At 47.4% G+C, this 22332-nt stretch overlaps 1 protein-coding gene across 2 annotated transcripts in view; it reads left to right on the top strand.

The window, feature by feature from the left end:
* Positions 1-22332, top strand: part of STYXL1 (serine/threonine/tyrosine interacting like 1) — a 70427-nt gene that overhangs the window by 26579 nt on the left and 21516 nt on the right. For both annotated transcript variants that reach the window (XM_015078796.3, XM_015078797.3), the window contains exons 3-6: positions 846-907; positions 4394-4529; positions 9640-9785; positions 18115-18260. In XM_015078796.3, coding sequence (XP_014934282.2) covers positions 846-907; positions 4394-4529; positions 9640-9785; positions 18115-18260 — 490 coding nt within the window. The remainder of the gene's footprint in view (positions 1-845; positions 908-4393; positions 4530-9639; positions 9786-18114; positions 18261-22332) is intronic.

Genomic DNA, 22332 nt, shown 5'->3' with positions numbered 1-22332 from the left:
ATTGCTTAAGGGGCTGTGTGAGTGTGAGTCTGATGGGGCAGGAGAGGCATGCAGGCAGCCTGGAATGGAGGAACTACAGTTCCTGTCACCTCACTGTCAAATACACGTTGCACATGGTGCAAGTACTCTAAGTAGTTTGGTCATATGTAAATACAGTTATTAAAAAACACTTTTCCTGGGGCCCCTTGGTGGCTTGGTCGGTTAAGCGTCCAACTTCGGCTCAGATCATGATCTCACTGCTCGTGTTCGAGCCCCGCGTTGGGCTCTGTGCTGACACACAGGTCCACGGCGTAGAGCCTGCTTTGGATTCTGTCTTTGTCCCTCTGCCCCTCCCCGGCTCAAGCTCTGTCTGTCTCTCTCAAATATAAATAAACATTTAAAGAGAATACTTTTCATGGGGTGCCTGGGTGGCTTAGTTGGTTGAACATCTGACCCTTGATTTTGGCTCAGGTCCTGATCTCATGGTTCGTGAGTTCGTGTCTGGCATCACGTTGTGCACTGACAGTGTAGAGACTGCTTAAGATTCTCTCTCTCTCTCTCTCTCTCTCTGCTCCTCCCCTGCTTGTGCATGCACACTGTCTCTCTCAAAAATAAATAAATGTTAAAAAAAAAAAGACTTTTTCCTTTCCGGGCACCTGGGTGGCTCAGTTGGTTAAGTGTCTGACTTCAGCTCAGGTCATGATCTCACGTTTTGTGGGTGTGAGCCCGGCATCGGGCTCCCTGCCGACAGTGTAGAGCCTGCTTCAGATCCTCTGTCCCCCTCTCCCTCTGCCACTCTCCTTCCCCTGCACGTGTGTGCTCTCTCTCAAAAACAAACATTAAAAAAAAATACTTTTCCTTTCCAGATGTGCGTTCCAAATGGGAGTATGACGAGAGCCACGTGATTACAGCCCGTCGAGTGGAGAAGGTATACCGGCAGAGTCAGAATGTGGGGCGGGCCTTCACTCAGGATCTGTCTCTGTCCTCCGTCATCCCAACCACATCCTCCACCCTTGACTTCCAAGTTCGTTCCTTCTTTCCCTGGTGTCTCCTCTGTCTGCCTGGTTCAGCTTCATTTTCGCCAGCTGCTGTGTGAAGACAACCACTGGTTTGTCCTGGGTCTCCTTCAGATCTGTCCGTGTACCTTCTCGTTCAGAGATCTCACCCAGGCTTCCAGTTTCGACTACCCATCCGCGATTACCTGAGCTGTCAGTTTTACCTGTAAAATTTTGTCTGGAGAAACTATCCCCTCCCCTTCCCACTGCCGCCCTGCGGGTGTATACTCCGTCTCTGGCCCTGTGCCATGTACCTCGCCAGAGTGGGCCCTGCCTCGGGCATTTTTCCGGGTTAAGCTCACTGCTTGGGAGTGTAGCTCAGCAGTAGAGCATTTGACTGCAGGGTAAGCTTGCGACCTAACACCCTCCTCTCCCCACCCCTACCCATCAGTATCTGCTTTTTTTTTTCCTCCTGGGGTTGTCACTTCTCTGGCTCCATACTCTAGCTCTTAGTCCCCATTTCAGAATATTCTCTGCCTTCTGCAGCCTGTCCAGAGCTCCTTCGGGATGATGTATGGCTCCACTCTCAGATTTGCGTATTCTTTTGATTCTGGCAGCTCCCTGGGTCTGAAAGAGACCTCCTCTGGGCCTCAGCCAGGCTGACGCCTCCCGGCTCCCCTCCCCAACTTTCTAACCAGCAGCCCCAGCAGGACACACGGCCCCCAACTCGGTGCTCATGGCCTCCCCCTCCAGCCCCCTCGCTGGGCACACAGGCTTCTACTCTCACCCGGTCCCCCAATGACCTTGCCCTCCCACGTTTCCTTGGTTCTCAGACGCACATAAGTCCCCCATATTTTAACACTGCCGAAATTGGAATGTGTCCTACAGTGGATTTCCACTTTAATGTGGCAGTATCTTTTCCCCCGAAAAGTGGATGTGGTGGATATCTGTTCCTTTTCTGTTGCAGCACCCCCACCCTTTTTTGAGGGGAACTCTTCCTGCCCAAATCACGGGTGTCTGGTGATAGGCCCTAAACTAGTATTCAGATCCGGGCCTCAGTGATTGGCCATGGGCCTAGGATGAAAAGAGCAAAACGGAGTTGTGATCGGAGAAGCAGGCTCCTCCTCTATTGAGCAGTTGAGTTTTGGAGGGTGGGCGTCTGGGCATCACTGGTGGCTGTGTCACAGGCCTCAGGAGCACGTTGACGGAGAAGGTGAGGTCTGTGTGCAGGGGGAGTGGAGAGGAGCACCTGAGGGGGAGGTCTGGGCTTCAGAGCCCTGGTTCAGGTTTTCCTGGGGATCAGTTGCTCCCCACCCCTGCCGGATGTGTTAGATGCCAGTAAATCCTTCCTTGGATGTTCACTCCTGACGGCAATGGTGATCAAATTAGTGGTGTTGACAACCAACAGTGTCTTTTTTTAAATTTTTATTATTTAAAAATTTAAAAAAAAGTTTTTTTCATTAAAAAAATATTTTTAACATTTATTCATTTTTAAGAGCTGGAGAGAGACAGAGCATGAGTTGGGGAGGGGCAGAGAGATACACACACAGAATCGGAAGCAGGCTCCAGGCTCCGAGCTGTCAGCACAGAGTCCGACGTGGGGCTCGAACTCACAAACCACGAGATTGTGACCTGAGCTGAAGTCAGATGCTTAACCAACTGAGCCACCCAGGCACCCCAGAAACTTTTTTTTTTAATGCTTATTTATTTTTGAGAGAGAGACAGAGACAGAGTGTGAGTGAGGGAGGAGCAGAGAGAGAGGGAGACACAGAATCTGAAGCAGGCTCCAGGCTCTGAGTGGTCACCACAGAGTCTGACGCGGGGTTCGAACTGACAAGCCGTGAGATCATGACCTGAGCCGAAGAGGGACACTTAACCGACTGAGCCACCAGGCGCCCATAACCAACAGTCTCTTAATCTAGGAAATCCAGTTCTCATGGCCCCCTGAGCACACTGCTTCCAGAACTTTTGCTGGGAGCACAGGGATGTATGTGCCAGCTTTGCTAATCACTGTGTCCCCGATGCTCAGTCTGGTCCCTGGCATCTGGGATGAACTCAACACTTGTTTGTTGACTAAAATGAACACCTGGAAGCTGTTCCTTCTGCCTGGAACATCCCCCCCACCCTTGTCCATCTGGCAAATTTCCCCTCGCCCTTGCGGTCCCATCGCCAAACCTCCCTGCCCTCCACGGCCTTTCTGAGTCTCCCAGGCTGACACGGCTCTTTCCCTTTGCCTTTTTGAACCTCTGTATTCCAGAACCTCACACGGGGTACGTGCAGAGTGCATCCTCAGTGAATACTTAAGTGAAAGGGCACGTGAATGTCCAGCCACATCTCTCCTGCTCTCCCGCCTGCTCTGGCCTCCGTGGGCTCTCCTCTCCTTCCCCTTTGCTCGTGTCTTCTCCATCTCCGGAAACCCCCTCCCCTCATTAGCTGTCCAAACCCTGCTGGTCCCCTGAGCACTCGCTCGCTCTCCTGGTGCCTCCAGACAAATGTGATTCCTCCCCTCTCAGTCCCAGACAACTTCCTGGTCTGTCCCTCCACGGGCCTTGCCTGACTGCCTTCAGGTAGAGTCGACGTACACTCTCCCTGTTCCACCGGCAGGTGCTCTGTCTGGCCATCTTTGTCAGTCAGACCAGGTCCCAAGGGACAGAGGCAGGCTCGGGATCCCTTAAGCAGTGGGGGCCTTGGGGGAGCACTACGAACGAGTGAAGACTAACTTCTCAGCCGGTGCCCAGCCAGGCCTCCTCGAGCTCTGGAACACCCTTTGGCATCCTGGGCATTGTTCCTGCGTCCGTTGTCCACCACCCTGGCGACTCAGCGGCCCCGACTACTCATGACGTCCTGGTTCCTGTTTGCCCTTTCCTCTCTCTGACTGGATTTATAGCCACAGGCCGGGCACTCTTCTAGAGTCAGGGTACATCTGCAACCACAAAAAGGCATAAGTTCCCACTCTCAGAGAGCTTACACTTGAGCGTACAGTTGGCCCCGTTATAGCCACTTGCTCGTGACCTGCTTATCCAAGCTCTCTGCTTACTGCCCTTTCTATGGCAGATTTTGGATTTGGCCGCCACTGCCAATGACCGTCCCCCAGAGAGGGTGTCATCAGCCTGGCCAGGGTCGCTTCGATGGCAAGCGTGCCAGGCCGCCTAGCGGGCTGCGGGCTTGTCAGTGGACCAGCACTTCTTCGGTCAGGCGCTGTCTGTGGTCCGCTCAGCTGTGGTCAGCTATTCACAGCAGGGCACGTGGGTGCGGAAGGCGCTTGGAGCTCTGCAAACTCTCCGGTCCCTTCTCGGTGCTTCCGTGCCTGTGGGTGTAGTCAGGGGAACGGGCACGGTCTGACCTCTGGTGCTGGTGTGCAGGGGGCATTTGCTCAACTGAACCCACCTGCCCACACACCTGTCTTGTGGTTTCTGTAGAAGGCGAGCGAGTATCTTCTCCCAGAGTCTGTGGATCTGGAGTGCGTGAGATACTGTGTGGTGTATGACCAAAACACCAGCACCCTGGAGATCGTCTTAAAAGAGGAGGAAGGTGACAACTGTGACGACGGGCCGGGTAGGTCTTGACAGTTAGGGAATAACTTCTGCCGCGTGCTGGGAACCATACCAAAGGCTCTCCCCGGGTCGACGCCTGCAGTCCGTAGAACATCCCTGTGAGAAATGGGCATGTCAAGAACGGGGGTGGGTCTGGCTCAGGTTTTCCCTTCCTCACAAGACGATAGGCGAGGCTGCCACAGTGTCACAGATGCTGGCAGAAGACCTGAGGCTCCGGAGTCCGAGTCGACGGACTTCATGACTCAGAGCACTGAACACTTCCAGAATGTCCCCATTCTCTACGCTGGTGCCCAAGCCCCGACTCTCACAGGGTGCCAGGAAGGAGGGCCGGGTAATAGCCACCTACACGGTGGCTTGTGTTCCAGGAGAACTCTGAGCTCAGGGGCCTGAATCTTTGATAATGGGCAGAAAGCCTGCCCGCCCCTGACTCTGGAGGGAGAAGCCATCTGTCTTCCAAAGCTGTTTGATATACGGATGTTTTTGAAAAGCCAGTACCTTTGCTCAAAGGACACGTAGAAACGTGAGAAGCTACAGAGAATGGTTTCCTAATAGGTAACATCCCCCATTTTATAGAAGGGGAAATTGAGGCCCAGAAAGGTACGTGCAGTAACTCACTCAGGGTCCCACACATGTTGAGTTATTTATTTCCACATAACGAGTTAGCCCTCAGTTTGGTAGCTTAATGCAGCAAAGGTTAATTAATTAACCAGTACCAGGTTCCAGCACAGGTCTCTCCCGAGATCGCAGTCGAGATGCTGGCCAGGGTCGCTGTCATCTGAAGGTGTTGCTGGGCCAGGACGATGTGCATCTGAGGTGTCTCACACAGGTAGGGCCAGGAGGCCTTCGTTCTGCACCACCTAGACCTCTCCATAGGACCGCTTGCGTGGCCTTGCGACATGGCAGCTGGTTTCCCCCAGAGTGGGCCGTCCAAGAAGGAGAGAGAGCAAAGGAAAGGCACATGCCTTTTATAACTGACTCCTGAGACTTCCAAGGTCACTTCTGCCACATTCTGTTCATTAGAAGGAAGTCACTAAGTGCAGCTTACTCTGAAGGGATGGAGAATCAGACTCAACCTTATTTATTTTTTTTAAATTTATTTTAAAGTTCATTTTTTATTTATTTTGAGAGAGAGATAGAGAGCAAGCAGGGGAGGGGCAGAGGGAGAGAGAATCCCAAGCAGGCTCTGTGCTGCCAGTGCAGAGCCCTATGTGGGGCTTGAACTCACAAACCGTGAGATCATGGCCTGACCGAAATCAAGAGTCAGATGCTCAACAGACTGAGCCACCCAGGTGCCCCTCAACCTTTATTTTTTTTTAATGTTTATTTATTTTGAGAGAGAGAGAGAGCACGCGTGAGCAGGGAAGGGCAGAGAGTGAGGGATGGGGCACAGAGGCTCTGTTTCTTCTGGCTCAGCTGTGAATAGGTGTGGGTGTTTCCATGGCCCCGGGGCATTCACACCACAGTGGTCACTAGGTGGCGCCAGGCTTCCACCTTTAATAAAACCAGTCTTCTGGAGGTCCTTAGTCAGGAAATTGTGCCCTGTTCCCCCAAGCTTATCTTGTTGGGTTCCAGTCTGCAATCCTAAGATTGCGGGCTGGACCCTAAAGCCATAGGAAATGGTTGTCAATAAAGATAACCCCCTCTACGTTCTATAGCTGACCTCACCTTGCCACGGGACCCCCATTCTCACTCCTTAGGAAACCACAACCACAAAACAACACAGCAAGACCTCAAACCGCACGCACACGTATATCTACACCTTGCCCAGTCAAGGCTCTTTTCTCCTTTAAAATGGCATCTTTCAGGTGAACGCAGTCTTTGGGGTAAAAGACCATTTCGAGGTTTCTCTCACCATCCCTTTCCCCTTCCTACTGTTAAGCACACACCTCCCCACCCCCTCCAAGGAAATCTGTTTGTGGGTGGAGCCTCCATCACACATCCTAGAAGCAGGGGTCCATCTCTCCTGACCTCCTGGTGATGTGTAGCTCACCTGTGTGGCCTGTGGCCACGGGCCTTTGTCCTTGCTGTGTCTGTGGCTGACATGTCCCCATCTAGTGTGAGTCCTGAGCAGTTCCCTGCCCCCCAGCTCTGTGCCCTCCTTCTCAGGCTTTCCATGAGTGCTGCTCGTCCCTGGGCTGTTGCTACTTTTCTCCTATCCAGCGTTAGGTTAACCACCCTCCTGTCCTGCTGTGGCAGAAATGGGGCACAGGTGGTTTTTAGGACCCCCCAGCTCTTGCAGATGAGGTGTTTTCACTTTCTCAGCTGGATCTCTTCTCAGGAACCTGGAGAGTACCTTTCCTTGTCTTGGCCTCTGCGGTGGGTTCGTTCTTTCTTTCTTTCTTTCTTTCTTTCTTTCTTTCTTTCTTTCTTTCTTTCTTAATATGTGTTTTACTATTTTGAGAGAAAGTGAGTGGGGAGAGAGGCAGAGAGAGAGAGAGAGAGAGAGAGAGAGAGAGAGACAGAAAGAATCCCAAGCAGGCTCCACACTCAGCATGAAACCCGACATGGAGCTCGATCTCACGAACCATGAGATCATGACCTGAGTCAAAATCAAGACTTGGGTGTTGAACCGATGGAGCCACCCATGTTGCCCTGGGGCTCTTTCTCTAAACTCCTTTTACCAGGCCAAGGGCAGCCCCCTTCTTGTAGGAGAGACATTTCCCTTATGTTAAACCATCCTTCCTTCCTTGTAACATGTGGATTACAGACACTCCCCACCCTTGCCCAAATTGGGCTCTTGATATGTGTGGGTAGAGTTCCCTGGGCTGGGGCATTCACAACAACCATGGGGGGAAGCTTTGGGAATTTTTTTTTTTCTTCCTCTCTCAACACAGCCTGACTTTCAAGCCAATTGTCCTCGTGCTGAGGACCAAAAATAATTGAACTTAAAGCTCCCTGCTGAATGGAAAGCCCCTTGGCCTGGAAGTCGTCCCGGCCTTTTGAAGCAGTGGGTGCCCAGTTCAACATGTATGAAGCCTCGTGTCAGTGGAGAACTGAAGGTTAATGGGATTAAAAATGAATTTAAGGTTTTAAAAATATTAACCCCATGGTATCCATGGCTGGGTAGCCTGGGCCCCTGGCTATTCTCATGGCTCTCCCCTGGAATCTCTAATTATTCTCCTGGAAACTGGCCTTCTTCCATTGACCCCATGGCACCCCAATGGATAGGCCTCCAGCCAGTCATGTGACATTGGCGGGGGAGCAGCTGTCTGGTTTAAAGGCAACAGCAGTGTGTCTGGGGACTCCCCTCTCCTAGGCCCTCTGACCCTTTAGCCATTATTCAGCCTCTCGCTCAAGAGGGAGATGGTGTTGAGACACCCAGCATTCTGGTTTCCAAGCCCAGCCTTCTAGGATAGGGTTTGGCCCCTGTCTTGCCAGCTACAGGTTCTTTAGATACAGTCTCTCCCGACAGGTCTGGAGGCCATTGTTGGGCTCAGCAGCCCCTGCTGGAATTGGCTTTCTCTCTTTGGACAAAGGTTCGATATAGAAGCCCGAGTCTGTGCCCTTCCCTTTCTCCTTTAGCTGGCTCTCCAGAGTCTACTGCATGGTATTTCTCTTTAAGGCTCAGATCCTGGCCTTGGGATATCTTGGCTTAGCCTTAATTATGTAAACTTCCTGCCATACCTATACCTATACCTATACCTATACCTATCTATATGCATGCATATGGTCTCGTGATTCTGTGGATCAGCGAGGGCATTTAAGATGAACACATTGTCAAAACCACAGTGAGCTATCACTTCACACCCACTAGAATGGCCACGATCCAAAAGATGGATGCTAACGAGCATCAGTGAGGGTGTGGAAAAATTGGAGCACTCCTGCTTCGCTGGTCTGAGTGTAAGGTGGTGCAGGTGCTGTGAAACAGTTTGGTATTTCCTTCCAAAAGTTCATTGTAGGGGCGTCTGGGTGGCTCAGTTAAGCGTCTGACTTTGGCTCAGGTCACGATCTCATGATTCATGAGTTTGAGATTCATGATTCATTGAGCCCCGCATCGGGCTCTGTGCAGACAGAGCCTGGAGCCTGCTTTGGATTCTGTGTCTCCCTCTCTCTCTGCCCTCTCCAGTTCATGCTCTGCCTCTCTCTCTCAAAAATAAACATTAAAAAAATTTTTTTTAAAGTTCAATGTAGAGTTACTGTATGGTTCAGTTCTGCTCCTCGGTACGTATGTGAAAACGTGCCCACAGAATCTTGCGTGCAAGTGTTCACAGCAGCACCATCCGCAATAGCCAAGATGTGGACATGGCCCTATGTGCATTGGCAGATGAATGGATAAACCAAAAGGCGGTAGAGTCACATGATGAAATAGTATTCAGCCCTAAAAAAGAACAGAGTACTGGCCCACGCTACAACGCGGATGAAATTTGAAGATCTTATGCTGGGTGAAAGAAGCCAGACCCAAAGCACCATTTGCATGATTCCCTTTACACAAAACGTCCAGAATGGGCAAATCTGTAGAGAGAAATTAGATCAGTGGTTGCCTCGTGCTGGGTGTTTGAGGGTGTTTGAAGGGAAATAAGGAGCGAAACCTAACTGGTGCAGGAGTGCCTTTTGGGGGGTGATGGTTGCACAACTCTGTGAATACCCTAAAAACCATTACCTTATACACTTTAACTAGGTGAATTGTCTGGTATACGATATGTGTTGTGTGTATATATTAGAGAGATTTCTCTGTTAAATCATCTTTCCTTGCAATAACGTGGGGATCTATACAATTTAAGAGTTTACAGAAAAGAAGCATGAACTTAATTAGTAGCAAGTGGCTTTTTAAATTTTATTTTTTAATGTTTGTTTTTGTGAGAGAGTGAGTGAGCAGGGACAGAGAGAAAGAGAGAGACAGAATCCGAAGCAGGCTCCAGGCTGTCAGCACAGAGCCCGACACAGGGCTCAAACGCACTAACCGCAAGATCATGGCCTGAGCCGAAGTTGGACACCCAACCGACTGAGCCACCCAGGCGGGCCCCTTAAATTTTAGTTATTAACACTCCTCTCCATTTATATTTGTTCAGTTTCCTAGACCGCTGCTTTTCCAGACAGGTGACCATCTACTGGAGCTCAGGGTGAATGGTGCGCACACAGGGGACATTCACCTCTTTGGTCTCCGCTCTTAGGGCTGGTGCCTGGAGCTGCCGTCGAGTGTGGCAGAGCCCTGGCCAACCTCACCCGCCACCCTGTCTGCATCCTGAGAGGAGGCTATCAGGGCTTCTCGGCCATATACCACTTCTTCCGGACGCAGAAGATCATCTGGATGCCACAGGTAAGGCAGGGTATCCAGCACAGGCAGGCTCAGGTGGGAGCCCGGTTTTCCCAAGGGACGGAGGGGTAGGGAGCTGGGGTAGAGGAAAGAGGAGGCCAGTGACAGGGAAAGGTAGAAGGGATGTAGGAGCCTGTGCTTGGGAAATGAACTTGGGGCAGCAGGAGGTCCAGGCCACTGTGACGAATTTATCATCGCCAGATTCAAGCCAGAGTTAGCGTGGTGTTTAAGAGGTAGGGCCCGTCCAGAGTGGAGGGATCCCTGAGGGGAGGGGGCTCCAGGTGGTGGGCCATCACCAAAGACCAGCAGGGGCACCATGATTTGAGGCTGCCTCTCCATTGGCAGCTGTCTGGACCCACAAGCCCTGACTGGTCCAGAGGACCCAAGAAAGGGTGAGCTAGCATCCCTACCTATGAGGAGTTCTTGGCTAGCAGGGGAGACCAGGGGCACCCTAGGTATCTGGAGCCTCCAGAGGCACCTCCTAGAGCCAAACCGGAAGGAGGAGGAGCTGGTGAGCAGGAGAAGTGGATGCAGGAGTGGCCTTGACCTGCAGGCCGGGGCTGGGTGGGGGGGGGGGGGGGGGCTGGTCCCTGGAAGGCAGTGTCAAGCTTATTGGAGGGTCTGAAGACAGTGGAATGTAAACATTCCCGGGGGGGGGGCGGTTTCCTTCTTTCCGATAATTGCCTTTAGCTTTTTGCCCTTAGTGTCTTAGGCTGATTCATAAATTCTGGCCATTTCCAATATAATCCTAAAATGATTGGGGAAGTGTGCATATAACCTGGATTTTTTTAGAGATACATGGTGAAATATTTATGGGTAAAACAATATAACGTCTGGAACTTCCTTCAGAATAATACAGGGTGGGTTGGGAAGTTGGTGAGGGAATAGAGAAAACAAAATTGGCCACTAGTTGGTCACGTTTGCAAATGAGTGATCTTCTCAGGGGTTTATGATGTGCGTCTCTGCTCTTGTATATTTTTGAAATAATTTTTAAAAGTTTAATGTTTATTTTTGAGAGAAAGAGAGACCGTGGGGGAGGGGCAGAGAGACAGGGAGACACAGAATCCGAAGCAGGCTCCCGGCTCTGAGCTGTTAGCACAGAGCCTGACGCAGGGCTGGAACCCACGAACCATGAGATCATGACTTGAGCCGAAATCAAGAGTCGGACACTCAACCGACTGAGCCACCTAAGGACCCCTGAAATAATTAAAAAAAATTTTTTTTTTAATGTTTTATTTTATTTTTTGAGACAGAGAGAGACAGAACGTGAGCAGCCGTTGAGGAGGGCAGAGACAGAGAGGGACACACAGAATCAGAAGCAGGCTCCAGGCTCTGAGCTGTCAGCACAGAGCCGACGTGGGTCTCGAACTCACAAGCCTTTGAGCTGTGAGATCATGACCTGAGCTGAAGTCAGCTGCTCAACTGACTGAGCCACCCAGGTGCTCGTGAAATAATTTTTTTGAAGGAGAGTAAAAAGATTCAGTCCAGTGCAAGCTAGGCTCGTGTACCATTCCATTCTCAGATCTGGATCAAATCTCAGTGCTTCCATCCCACAGAGCTGGAAGACAGTCTTCGGTTTGTGGGGGTGGGAGTCACAAGGGGGGTGAGTTAGCTATAGGGACCTCTGTTCTCTTCCCGGCTCCTGGGCCTGTGACTGTGGTGCTGGGGGTCCAGAGTGGGACCCGTCTTGTCGGACTGGCTGCCCTCAGTGGTGGGGAAATGCCTCCTTACTCTGGCCCAGCCTTGTTCTGTCTGTTGCTGGTGGCCTTAGCTGCTGGTTTTCCTGGGACCTGGTTCAGGGGGCCCATTTATTACTAAGGATCTTTCAGAGAAACCCCGCTGAGACCTCCTGCCAGAAGCACCCCAATTCCTTGTTTTCCTCTGGCAGTCCGTGACCCCTGACCATGTCCACACTCCTTCACCTGAATCCCTGAAGGAGCCACAAGGGAGTGATGGTAAGGAAAGAGACCCAGGCCAACCTTGCTGCAGCTGCTCCTTATCTTGACTCAGCTGCCCCAGCCAGCCTGGGCACAAAGGCAGAGACTCCTGTCTGAGGTTGTACGTGTTCCCATATCCAGGCTATTCATGTCTACCTGCCCTCCTTCGTCTGACGTAACCATGGTTTGATTTCCAGCTCACCAGGTGTATAGCCAGCCTCCCCATCCTGCCAGACACTCCTTGCTCCGAGAGGAGCCCCCCGTTATTGGCCTTTTAGTGTGTGAAATAAGCATTTCTCTGCAAACATCACACTGCTGATAACTCACCCCCTGCCCTTTTTGTAAAAAAAAGCTTTAGTAAAGTACAACGGACATAGGATGAACTGCACATGTTTAAATGTACATTTGGGTCAGCGTTGACATGTGTACACACCTGTGACTTGCCCTTGGCCCCAGTCTTAGCATAGATTGGGAAAAGGGGTGGCTGGTGGTGGTAGCTAGCAGTGCCTGCAGGGGTGAGTTCTGCCCCGGGATCTGTGGCCCTCTATAGAATGTAGGCACCTAGTATTTGTCTCTGTTTGGGACCTTCATTAGTAATTCCTGGGCAAGGATGAAAGCCCCACTCACCTCCTGCTATGTGCTTTGATGTGCTATAAAGCAGGGGTGTCCCTGCTGCTCCCCAAGGAACTCCCAGGAGGGGTGATGGGGGCACTGAACCCCGCTTCAGACGCAGCCACTGGCAACTTCCTCTATTTTACATGTGGCCTCCCTTAAATAAAGTTTCGCTCAGAGCAAAAGCTTCTGGGACTAAAATGTGAAGACCACACTAGAGAGAGATGGTGGTGAGCCCAGGGTGGCTGGTGCCGTCAGATCGCACTTGAGAAAGATGGTGATTGCGGTGCAGAAAGCAGACCCGTGGGGGGCAGGTGGGTCTGGGAATGGTGAGGAGAGGGCAGCTTTAAGAAGCACTTAGGCAGTGGCACTGATTAGACTTGGGGAGGGAGGGGGCGGGGGCAGGACATGGTGGGGGAGGGAGGAGCCTGGAATAGTGCCCTGGTTCCCGGTGTGGGTGACTGGTGGGGGGACACGGGAGGAGGCGGCAGTGTGGGGCAAGGGCAGTGGGCTTCATTTGGACATCCTTGTCGACATAGGTATCAAAACCATGTCATCTAGAATTAACATGCCCTTGCCCTTTACAGCACAGCGTGTTTTCTCCCTGTCACACGGCCACAGGGAAGGAAGCTGGTTTGAAAGCAGTGGGAATAGGAGACAGATCTGTGTCAGGTGTTCAGTGAGATTTTCCGGATGAAACTAGGAGGGTTTCCTTTGGCTCCAGCAAGCTGAGCATCCTGGGTGGTGTCAGCCTGGGCTCTGGGGAAGCCTTGGGTCAGTAGCAGGCCTGCCTGCAGGTGGAAGGGTCACTCGTCCCTTTCACATGCTTGAGAATTGGCTCGGCTTGGTGTCTGCTCTTGGAGAAAGGTTTTTTGAGGCTGACAGCTTGGGAAGAATGTGGGTTTGCAGTGGGCTTACTGGGAGGGCCCATGTGCTGAGGCCAGAAGGTTCTGAAGTCTCTGAAGTGAACAGCCAAGTAGCCTGCGGGACTTAATGATGAACTTTTTGGGTGATGGTGGGGTTTGGAGCTGACAGCCAAGAAAGAATTCTTGAAGGCGTCTTTGGTGCAAAAAGGTGATTTTATGAAAGCACAGGGACAGAACCCGTGGGCAGGAAGAGCTGCACTGGGGCTGTGCAGAGTGGCTGCCCGTATCCTGTGGAGGTGGGGGAGGTGAAGTCCAGAGGAAGTTTCTTAAAGGGATTTCCATATGCCAAAGAGGATTTACAGATTACTGGAGCCCTAGCTATTGTCCAGCTAAGGTTGTTTTTCCCTCTAGGAAAGCATTATCATTAAGATAGTAGGGAGTTCTTGGGGATTAGGCGATTCATGAGATATTTGTAAACTGATGGAGATGCTATCAGTTTAACCATTTGTTTCCTGTCCTTTCCTTTGTCCTTGGGCAGCCGGAGTGTCTCAGGAATGTCACACATATCCCACCTGGAGGGTGGGGAGGTTGTGCTAGCTCGTGCTTGGTGCTTGATCGGTGGCTTGCCTTATGGTCCCTCATCACTTAATGTTATTTCTTTCTCTTTTTAAAAAACGTTTGTTTATTTATTTTGAGAGAGAGAGTGAGCATGCCCGCAAATGGGGGAGGGCCAGAGAGAGAGGGAGAGAGAATCTCAAGCAGGCTCCATGCTATCAGGTCAGAGCCCGACATGGGGCTCGATCTCAATGAACCATGAGATTAAGACCTGAGCCGAAATCAAGACCCTTAACTGACTGAGCCACCCAGGCGCCCCAGATGTTATTTCTGAGTCCATCTTGGGGCCAGAGGCATTTTAGAGCTAGGTTTGACCTTTGAAATTACATAGATCAGCATTTCCCGTGAAACACTCATGGAAAAAAGGGACCTCTAAACAGATCATATTGGAAACAATAGTGTATACAATGTTAGTGGGTTTTGTTTGTTTTCTTGACATTATGCCTGGGTTTTATTTTACTAAATATCACAAGTAGATTTTCAACCCATACCAACAATAAATATGTAGCTACTGTATTATTACAAGCATCTGAGCTACAAAAACTCAGCCCAGGGAACCACTGGGAAGATTTTCAACAGTTTCCTGGAGGCACATTTTGAGAGTAGTCTTAGACTGGCATGCTTTATTGGCTGTTTTCCAACTAGTTTATAAATTAGCATTTGATGACAATTTTTTTTCTAACCACTTTCTAACACTCTCGTCCTCTTTCCTTGAAACAGATTTTGTAATTTTTTTTTAGTCAGTTTTATTGCGATATAATGGACACAGAGCCTGTGTCAAGTTTAAAGGGTACAGGGTGTTAATTCGACACACGTGTATATTGTGAAGTGGTCACCAAGTGGGGTTAATCATTACCTCAAAAGTAATTACCATTTTTTGGTGTGGTGGTGAGAACACTTAAGATCTACTCTCCCAGCAACTTTTAAGTACGATATAGTATTGGTTTTTTTTAATTATTTTTTAATGTTTATTTATTTTTGAGAGAGAGACAGAGCACAAGTAGGGGAGAGACAGAGAGAGAGAGAGAGAGAGGGAGGGAGACACAGAATCCTAAGCAGGCTCCAGGCTCTAAGAAGTTAGCACAGAGCCCGGTGTGGGACTTGAACCCACAAACCATGAGATCATGATCTGAGCCAAAGTGGGACACTTAACCAACTGAGCCACCCAGGTGCCCCTGTATTACAGTATTGTTAAGTAAAGTTCCCATGTTGTACATTAGATCTGCAGAATTTGTGCCTCTTATATCTGGAAGTTTGTATCCTTTTGACCAACATCTCCCATTTCCCTACCCCCCAGCCCCCTGCAACCACCATTCCACTCTCTGTTTCTATGAATTTGGCCATTTTAGATTCCTCATATAAGTGAGATCAGGCAGTATTGATCTTTCTCTATCTGACTTACATGCATATCTTGGAAATACTGTGGGTTTGGTTCCAGACCACTACAATTAAGCAAATAGTGCAATAAAGCCAATCAGATGACTTTTTTTTGGTGTATATAAAAGTTCTGTTTAGACGATACTGTAGTCTATTAAGTGCACTATAGCATTACATCTAAAAAAAAAAAACAACCAATGAATGTACCTTAATTAAAAATACTTTATTACTGGGGAGCCTGGGTGGCTCAGTTGGTTGACCATCTGACTTTGGCTTAGGTCATTCATGGTTCATGGGTTCAAGCCCTGAATCAGGCTGTCTGCTCTCAGCACAGAGCCTGCCTTGGATCCTCTGTACCCCTAGCTCTCTGCCCCTCCCCCACTTGTGTGCTCTTTCTTTCTCTCAAAAATAAACATCAAAAAAATTTTTTTGAAGTACTTTATTACTTAGCAATGCTAGCCATCATCTGAGCTTTCAGTGAGTCATAATCACTGATCAGAGATCACCATAATACATAGAATAATAATGAAAAGGTTAGAAATTTTGTGAGAGTTACCAAAATGTGATAGAAGTGATCAGATGGCTGTTGGAAAAATGCCACTGATAGACTTGCCCGATGCAGCGTTGCCACAAATGTTTGTAAAAAAAAAAAAAAAAGAAAAAGAAAGAGAAAAAGGCAGTATCTTTGAAGTAAAATAAAGTGAAGCATAATAAAAGGAGGTATTCCTGTGTTTCACTTAGCATAATGCCCTCAGGGTCCACCCATGTTGTCACAAATGGCAAGATGTCCTTCTTTCTCGTAACTGAGTAATACTCCGTTCTGTATACATACCACGTTTCTTTACCCATTCATCTGTCGATGGACACGTAGGTTGTTTCTGTGTCTTGGCTACTATGGGTAATGTTGCAAGGAACATGGGAGATACTCCTTTCTCAAAATAGTGATTTCATTTCTTTTGGGTATATACCAAGAAGTGGGATGGCTGGATCATATGGTAGTTCTATTTTTAAGTTTTTAAAAAAACTCCATACTGTTTTCTATAGTGACTGTAATGAGCGGATTTTTTTTTTTTTAATCACAGGACTTTCTTGAACCTTTACTTGGTAATGTACGCTGTCGATTTCTTTTTTTTTAATTTTTATCTTTAACATTTATTTATTATTGAGAGACAGAGCATGAGCATGGGAGGGGCAGAGAGAGGAGGAGACACAGACTATGAAGCAGGCTCCAGGCTCTGAGCTGTCAGCACAGACCTGACACGGGGCTTGCACTCACAAACCGCGAGATCATGACCTGAGTCAAAGTTGGACACTTAACCAACTGAGCCACCCAGGCACCCCTCTCTCTCTCTTTTTTTCTTTTTTTTTTCTTTCTTTTTTTTTTTTTTTAGCATTTATTCATTTTTTGAGAGAGAGAGGGAGAGGGGGAGAGAGAGAGAAAGAGAGAGGTAGGGGGAGGGGCAGAGAGAGAGGGAGACAGAATTTGAAGCAGGCTCCAGGCTTCGAGCTGTCAGCACAGAGCCCGACAAGAGGCTCGAACTCGTAAACCATGAGATCATGACCTGGCCAAAGTTGGATGCTTAACCGACTAAGCCACCTAGGCACCCCTGTACATTGTCAATTTCTGAGATGGGGATGTCAGGTACAGCTTCCCATATGTACTTGATTCTCTGAAGCTTTTTTCATAGTGCATTGCGAAGGGACCACTGTTTCCTAGAACGTGCTTTGGGAAATGTAGGATCTTTGTTTTTCAAAGAAACCCCAATTTTTCATATCATAACTTTGGACCTGGAATGCAGTGAGTCTCCATTTAAGTGGTGTCCTGTTCTCCCTACCTGTCTACATCAGAACTCCTCAGAATTTATTTCCTGATGACAAATAGGCTCTATGTGGGTAGTTTCATTCTTTTTTTAAAGAAGGTATTAAAAGTTTGGTGGCCTCCAAAAATAATAGGATATAATTATAATATACAGTTATATAATTAAAAGGCTATCCTTTCAGTAATTATATAATTATGATATATCATAATATAGGGCTGTCCCCTCTCCCTATCCTACTGGGCACACCCTGGATTTACACAGTTCTGCATCAAGGGGGATTAGACACCAATTTTCATGCACCCAGAAAAGTGCACACAGGTGCCGTGGGGGTAAGTGGGATGTTGGTGTTCAGATGCAGTGTGCTGTACAATGATTCATTGGCTCTGCCCGTCTCTTACTACCAGCCTTCTAACTTCTTATTCAAGTTCTTGTCAGTCTTTCTGAATGCCCACATGTCCATCTCATTCACTGTTCTGGATTATCTTTTTTTTTTTTAAGTTTATTTAATTTTTTTAAACGTTTATTTATTTTTGAGACAGAGACAGAGCATGAATGGGGGAGGGTCAGAGAGAGGGAGACACAGAATCCGAAACAGGCTCCAGGCTCTGAGCTGTCAGCACAGAGCCCAACGCAGGGCTCGAACTCACGGACAGCGAGATCATGACCTGAGCCAAAGTCGGCCACTTAACCAACTGAGCCACCTAGGTGCCCCTTTTTTAAGTTTATTTACTTTGAGAGAGAGAGATAGTGAGCAAGCTGGGGAGGGGCAGAGAGAGGGGGGGGGGGAGGGAGGGGGAGAGAGAATCCCAAGCAGGCTCCACGCTGCCAGCACAGAGCCCAGTGTGGGGCTCAAACCCACAAACCATGAGATCATGACCCAAGCTGAAATCTAGAGTTGGACACCTAACTGACTGAGCCACCCAGATGCCCCTCTGGATTATCTTTTTAAGTTTGTTTGCTAAGCCACATTTTGAGAGACAAAAAAACAAAAACAAAAAAACAAAAAAAACAAAATAAAAAAAAATTTCTTCCCTAGGGAAAGAAAATACTATTATATTATTATATACCATACATATTCTATATAGTACTTTCTCCTTCCTTTCAGGAACTGGATGCATTTCAGCCCTACCCTGTTGAAATAATTCCAGGTAGAATCTACCTGGGTAATTTCAGGCAAGCCTGCGACCCGAAAATTCAGAAAGATTTGAAAATCAAAGCACATGTCAACGTCTCCATGGAGGCAGGGCCATTGTAAGTAGAAATACTACTGATTTTTAAAAATTAAGTATGTATATAAGATTCCTGGTGCTGTGCATTTATAGAGCTGAAGGCTCTGTACTTATCATCATCTGTTCCTGGTTTATAGTCTATTTCCTGGCTTGGCCATGGCATCCTCTGCCTCTGAGACTCAGCACTTGCCCTTTAAATCTCACCACAGTCAGGGGCACCTGGGTGGCTCAGTCAGTTAAGCCTCTGACTTTGGCTCAGGTCGTGATCTTACAGTTCATGGGTTCAAGCCCTGCATTGGGCTCTGTGCTGACAGCTCAGAGCCTGGAACCTGCTTTGGACTCTGTCTCCTTCTCTCTCTGCCCCTCCCTCACATGTACTCTGTCTCTCTCTCAAACATAGACCATAAAAAAAAATTAAAATGTACTCATAAAAATGTACTCATAAAAAAAAAAAACTCACCACAATTAATGCTTTCCTGGCATTTAGCATTATGGAGCAAAGTATCCTGTTTTGCCCTGCTTTGCTTATCTCAGGCCCTCTGAGAAATGACCCCCGTCTTAGTCCTTTGGGACTGCTATGGCAGACTACCATAGACTGATGGTTCTGGTGATTCATAAAATAAATTTACTTTTGCACCGTGTGGAGGCTGGGGAAATTCAAGATCAAGTCGATTTCATTCCTGGAGACAGCCTGCTTCCTGACTCATAGATACCCCTATTTTTACTGTGTCCTCACATGGTGGAAGGGGCAAGGGGGTGATCTGGGGCCTTTTGTACAAGGGTGTTAATCCCATCCATGAGGGCTCCACCCTCATGACTGATTTATAGTCTCACTTTTGTTTTAAATTTTATTTTTTTAATTAACGTACAAATTAGCGTATAGTGTGACAATGGTTTCAGGAGTAGATTCCTTAATGACCCTTACCCATTTAGCTCATGCCCCCTCCCATACCGCCTCCAGTAAGCCTCTGTTTGTCATCCATATTTATGAGTCTCTTATGCTTTGTCTCCTTTCCTGTTTTTATATTATTTTGTTTCCCTTCCCTTATGTTCATCTATTTTATCTCTTAAAGTCCTCATAGGAGTGAAGTCATATGATAGTTGTCTTTCTCTGACTAATTTCACTTAGCATTAATACCTTCTAGTTCCATCCACATAGTTGCAAATGGCAAGATTTCATTCTTTTTGATCGCCGAGTAATACTGCATTGTATATATAGACCACATCTTCTTTATCCATTCATCCATCGATGGGCATTTGGGCTCTTTCCATACTTTGGCTATTGTCGATAGTGCTGCTATAAACATTGGGGTGCATGTGTCCCTTTGAAACAGCACACATGTATCCCTTGGATAAATACCTAGTAGTGCAATTGCTGGGTCATAAGGTAGCTCTATTTTTAGTTTTTTGAGGAACCTCCATACTGTTTTCCAGAGTGGCTGCACCAGTTTGCATTCCCATTTACAGTCTCACTTGAACAACCCCCAAATCCCAGACAAAACGTGAAAGCAAGGGCTTCAGACAATGGCCGGCAGACAGCACAGGAGATTGATTCCTCAGACAAGGGAAAAAAAAAAAAAACAAAGCCAGATGAGCCCCTCAGTTGATCCAGTGTATTGGTAGGAGACTGTTCGCAAGTCACAGTACAGTAAGAGGGCCACGACAGATTGCGTCATTCTTTCTGAGTTGAGGGTGCGAAGTTGAGAATTCAGAGAGGTCAAGTTGGCTAGAATTTGCGGGAGGGAACTGCATGGAGAATAGAGAGCTGAATGTAAAGAAAAGGTCTTGGGGCAGCTGGGTGGCTCACTCAGTTAAGTGTCTGAGTCTTGATTTCAGCTTAGGTCATGATCTCATGGTTCCTGAGTTCAAGCCCCACATCGGGCTCTGCGCTGACAGTGTGGAGCCTGCTTGGGATTCTCTCTTTGTGCCCCTCCTGTGCATGCACTCCCTGTCTCTCTCAAAATAAATAAGATAAACTGAAAAGAAAAAGCTCTTGAATCGCCCCGAGTTTTTAGCTGGATACTGCTAAACACGTGAATGTGAGAAAACTACTCAAGGCTGGGAGAAAAACCAATAGAAATGAGCTAACAGTACAATCTCCAGTACTGATCTCCGGCCAGAGTAGTATGCGTTTCCAATCAGAGGAGACAACACTGACTATATATTGGGCATCACATAGAGCACTCAGAGAAGTATTGCCTCGGGGTGCCTGGCTAGCTCAGTTGGTAGAGCATGCAACTCTTGATCTCAGGGTTCTGAGTTCAAGCCCCACGTTGGGTGTGGAAATTACTTAAAAATAAATGGTTGTTAAAAAGAAAAAAGTATTGCCTCAGTTGTGAGGCCTAGATTAGGGATGAAAAAGAAAATGTCTGAGATGAAAAATACACTGACTGGAATTAATGACAGATAAGACACTGCAGAAGAAAATGTTGGTGAATTGGAAGACATACTAGTAGAAAGTGTCCAAAATAAAACCTAGAGAAGAAAAAGATAAAAAGAAAAACTAGAACAGAACTTCAGTGAGATTAAGAAAATTCAAGAGGCCAAACATATGTGTAAATTGGAATCTACAAAGGAGAGGAAAATGAGACAGAACACATATTTAAAGAAATAATGGCCAAAAGTTTTTCAAATTTGATAAACTATAAATAAAATTTACCACTAGAAATAATAATTATGTGGATACATATAAAATACTTTACCCATCACTTTTAAATCTCTTCAAAACATAATTGACCACAGAAAAAATAGTAACAATGTACTTTGGGATTATAACATATGTAGAGGTAATATGGCCCACAGTTTACTAAAGCAGGAAGAGGAAAAATAGAAGTATACACCTGGAAGATTCTTACCCTATTTACATGAAGTGGTACAATGTAGTAAAAAGTTGAAGATGTGTTCTAGAAACTCTAAGGCAGTGACCAAAAGATAGAACAAAAAATAAAACAAAGAATTATAATGAATAAGACACAGATACAAGGGAATCATAAAAAAATCAATCCAGGGCCATCTGGGTGGCTCAGTTGGTTAAGCGTCCAACTTCCGCTCAGGTCATGATTTCACAGTTTGTGAGTTCGAGCCCCACGTCAGGCTCTGTGCTGACAGCTCGGAGCCTGGAGCCTGCTTCGGATTCTGTGTCTCCCTCTCTGTCTGCTCCTTCCCTGCTCACATACTGTCTCTCTCTCAAAAATAAATAAAGATTAAAAAAAAAAATCAATCCAAAGAAGGCAGGATGAGGGGAACAGAGAAGAGATGAGACCAATAGAAAACAAATAGCAAGACGATCATGTCAATAATGACACTAAATGCAAATGGTCTAAATACCCCAATTATAAGGCAGAGGTTGTAGGCTGCTTATAAGAAACGTACTCTTTTTGTAAAGTTTATTTAAGTAACCTCTACACCCAACATGGGGCTCGAACCCATGACCCCAAGATCAAGAGTTGCACGCTCTTCTGACAGAGCCAGCCAGGTGCCCCAGAAACATACTTTAAATACAAAACAAAGAGAGGTTAAAAATAAAAGGATGGGAAAAGACATTTCAGGCTAAGATTAATTAAAAAAAAAAAAAACACAACTTTTGGAGCGACTCCATTATTAGATAAATTGACCTTCACAACAAAGAATACTACCACATAAAAATTCCCCTCATTTCATTAAGGGAAGGTGGTCAGTTAATCTAGGTGCTAGATTCTAGAGAATCCACAATTATTTTTTTTTAATTTTTAATGTTTATTTATTTTTGAGAGAGTGAGAGAGACAGAGCGTGAGCAGGGGAGGGATAGAGAGAGGGAGACACAGAATCCGAAGCAGGCTCCAGGCTCTGAGCTGTCAGCACAGAGTCTGACACGGGGCTCAAACTCACAAACTGCGAGATCATGACCTGAGATGAAGTTGGATGCTCAACCGACTTGAGTCACCCAGGTGCCCCAAGAATCCACAATTATTATCAGAGATTTCAACATCTCTCTTGACAGACAGACAATAGGTTATAATTTTAAAGATTAGAAGAGCACTACCATCCACATTTACCTAGTTGACAATTATAAGGCACTCTACCCAATAAAAGTAGTGTTCTTCTGGTCTTTGAA

This window comes from Acinonyx jubatus, chromosome E3, assembly GCF_027475565.1.
Source record: "Acinonyx jubatus isolate Ajub_Pintada_27869175 chromosome E3, VMU_Ajub_asm_v1.0, whole genome shotgun sequence".
Lineage (NCBI taxonomy): Eukaryota > Metazoa > Chordata > Mammalia > Carnivora > Felidae > Acinonyx > Acinonyx jubatus.
Note: the sequence above shows the minus strand (reverse complement) of the source record. Positions and strands in the feature narration are given on the sequence as shown.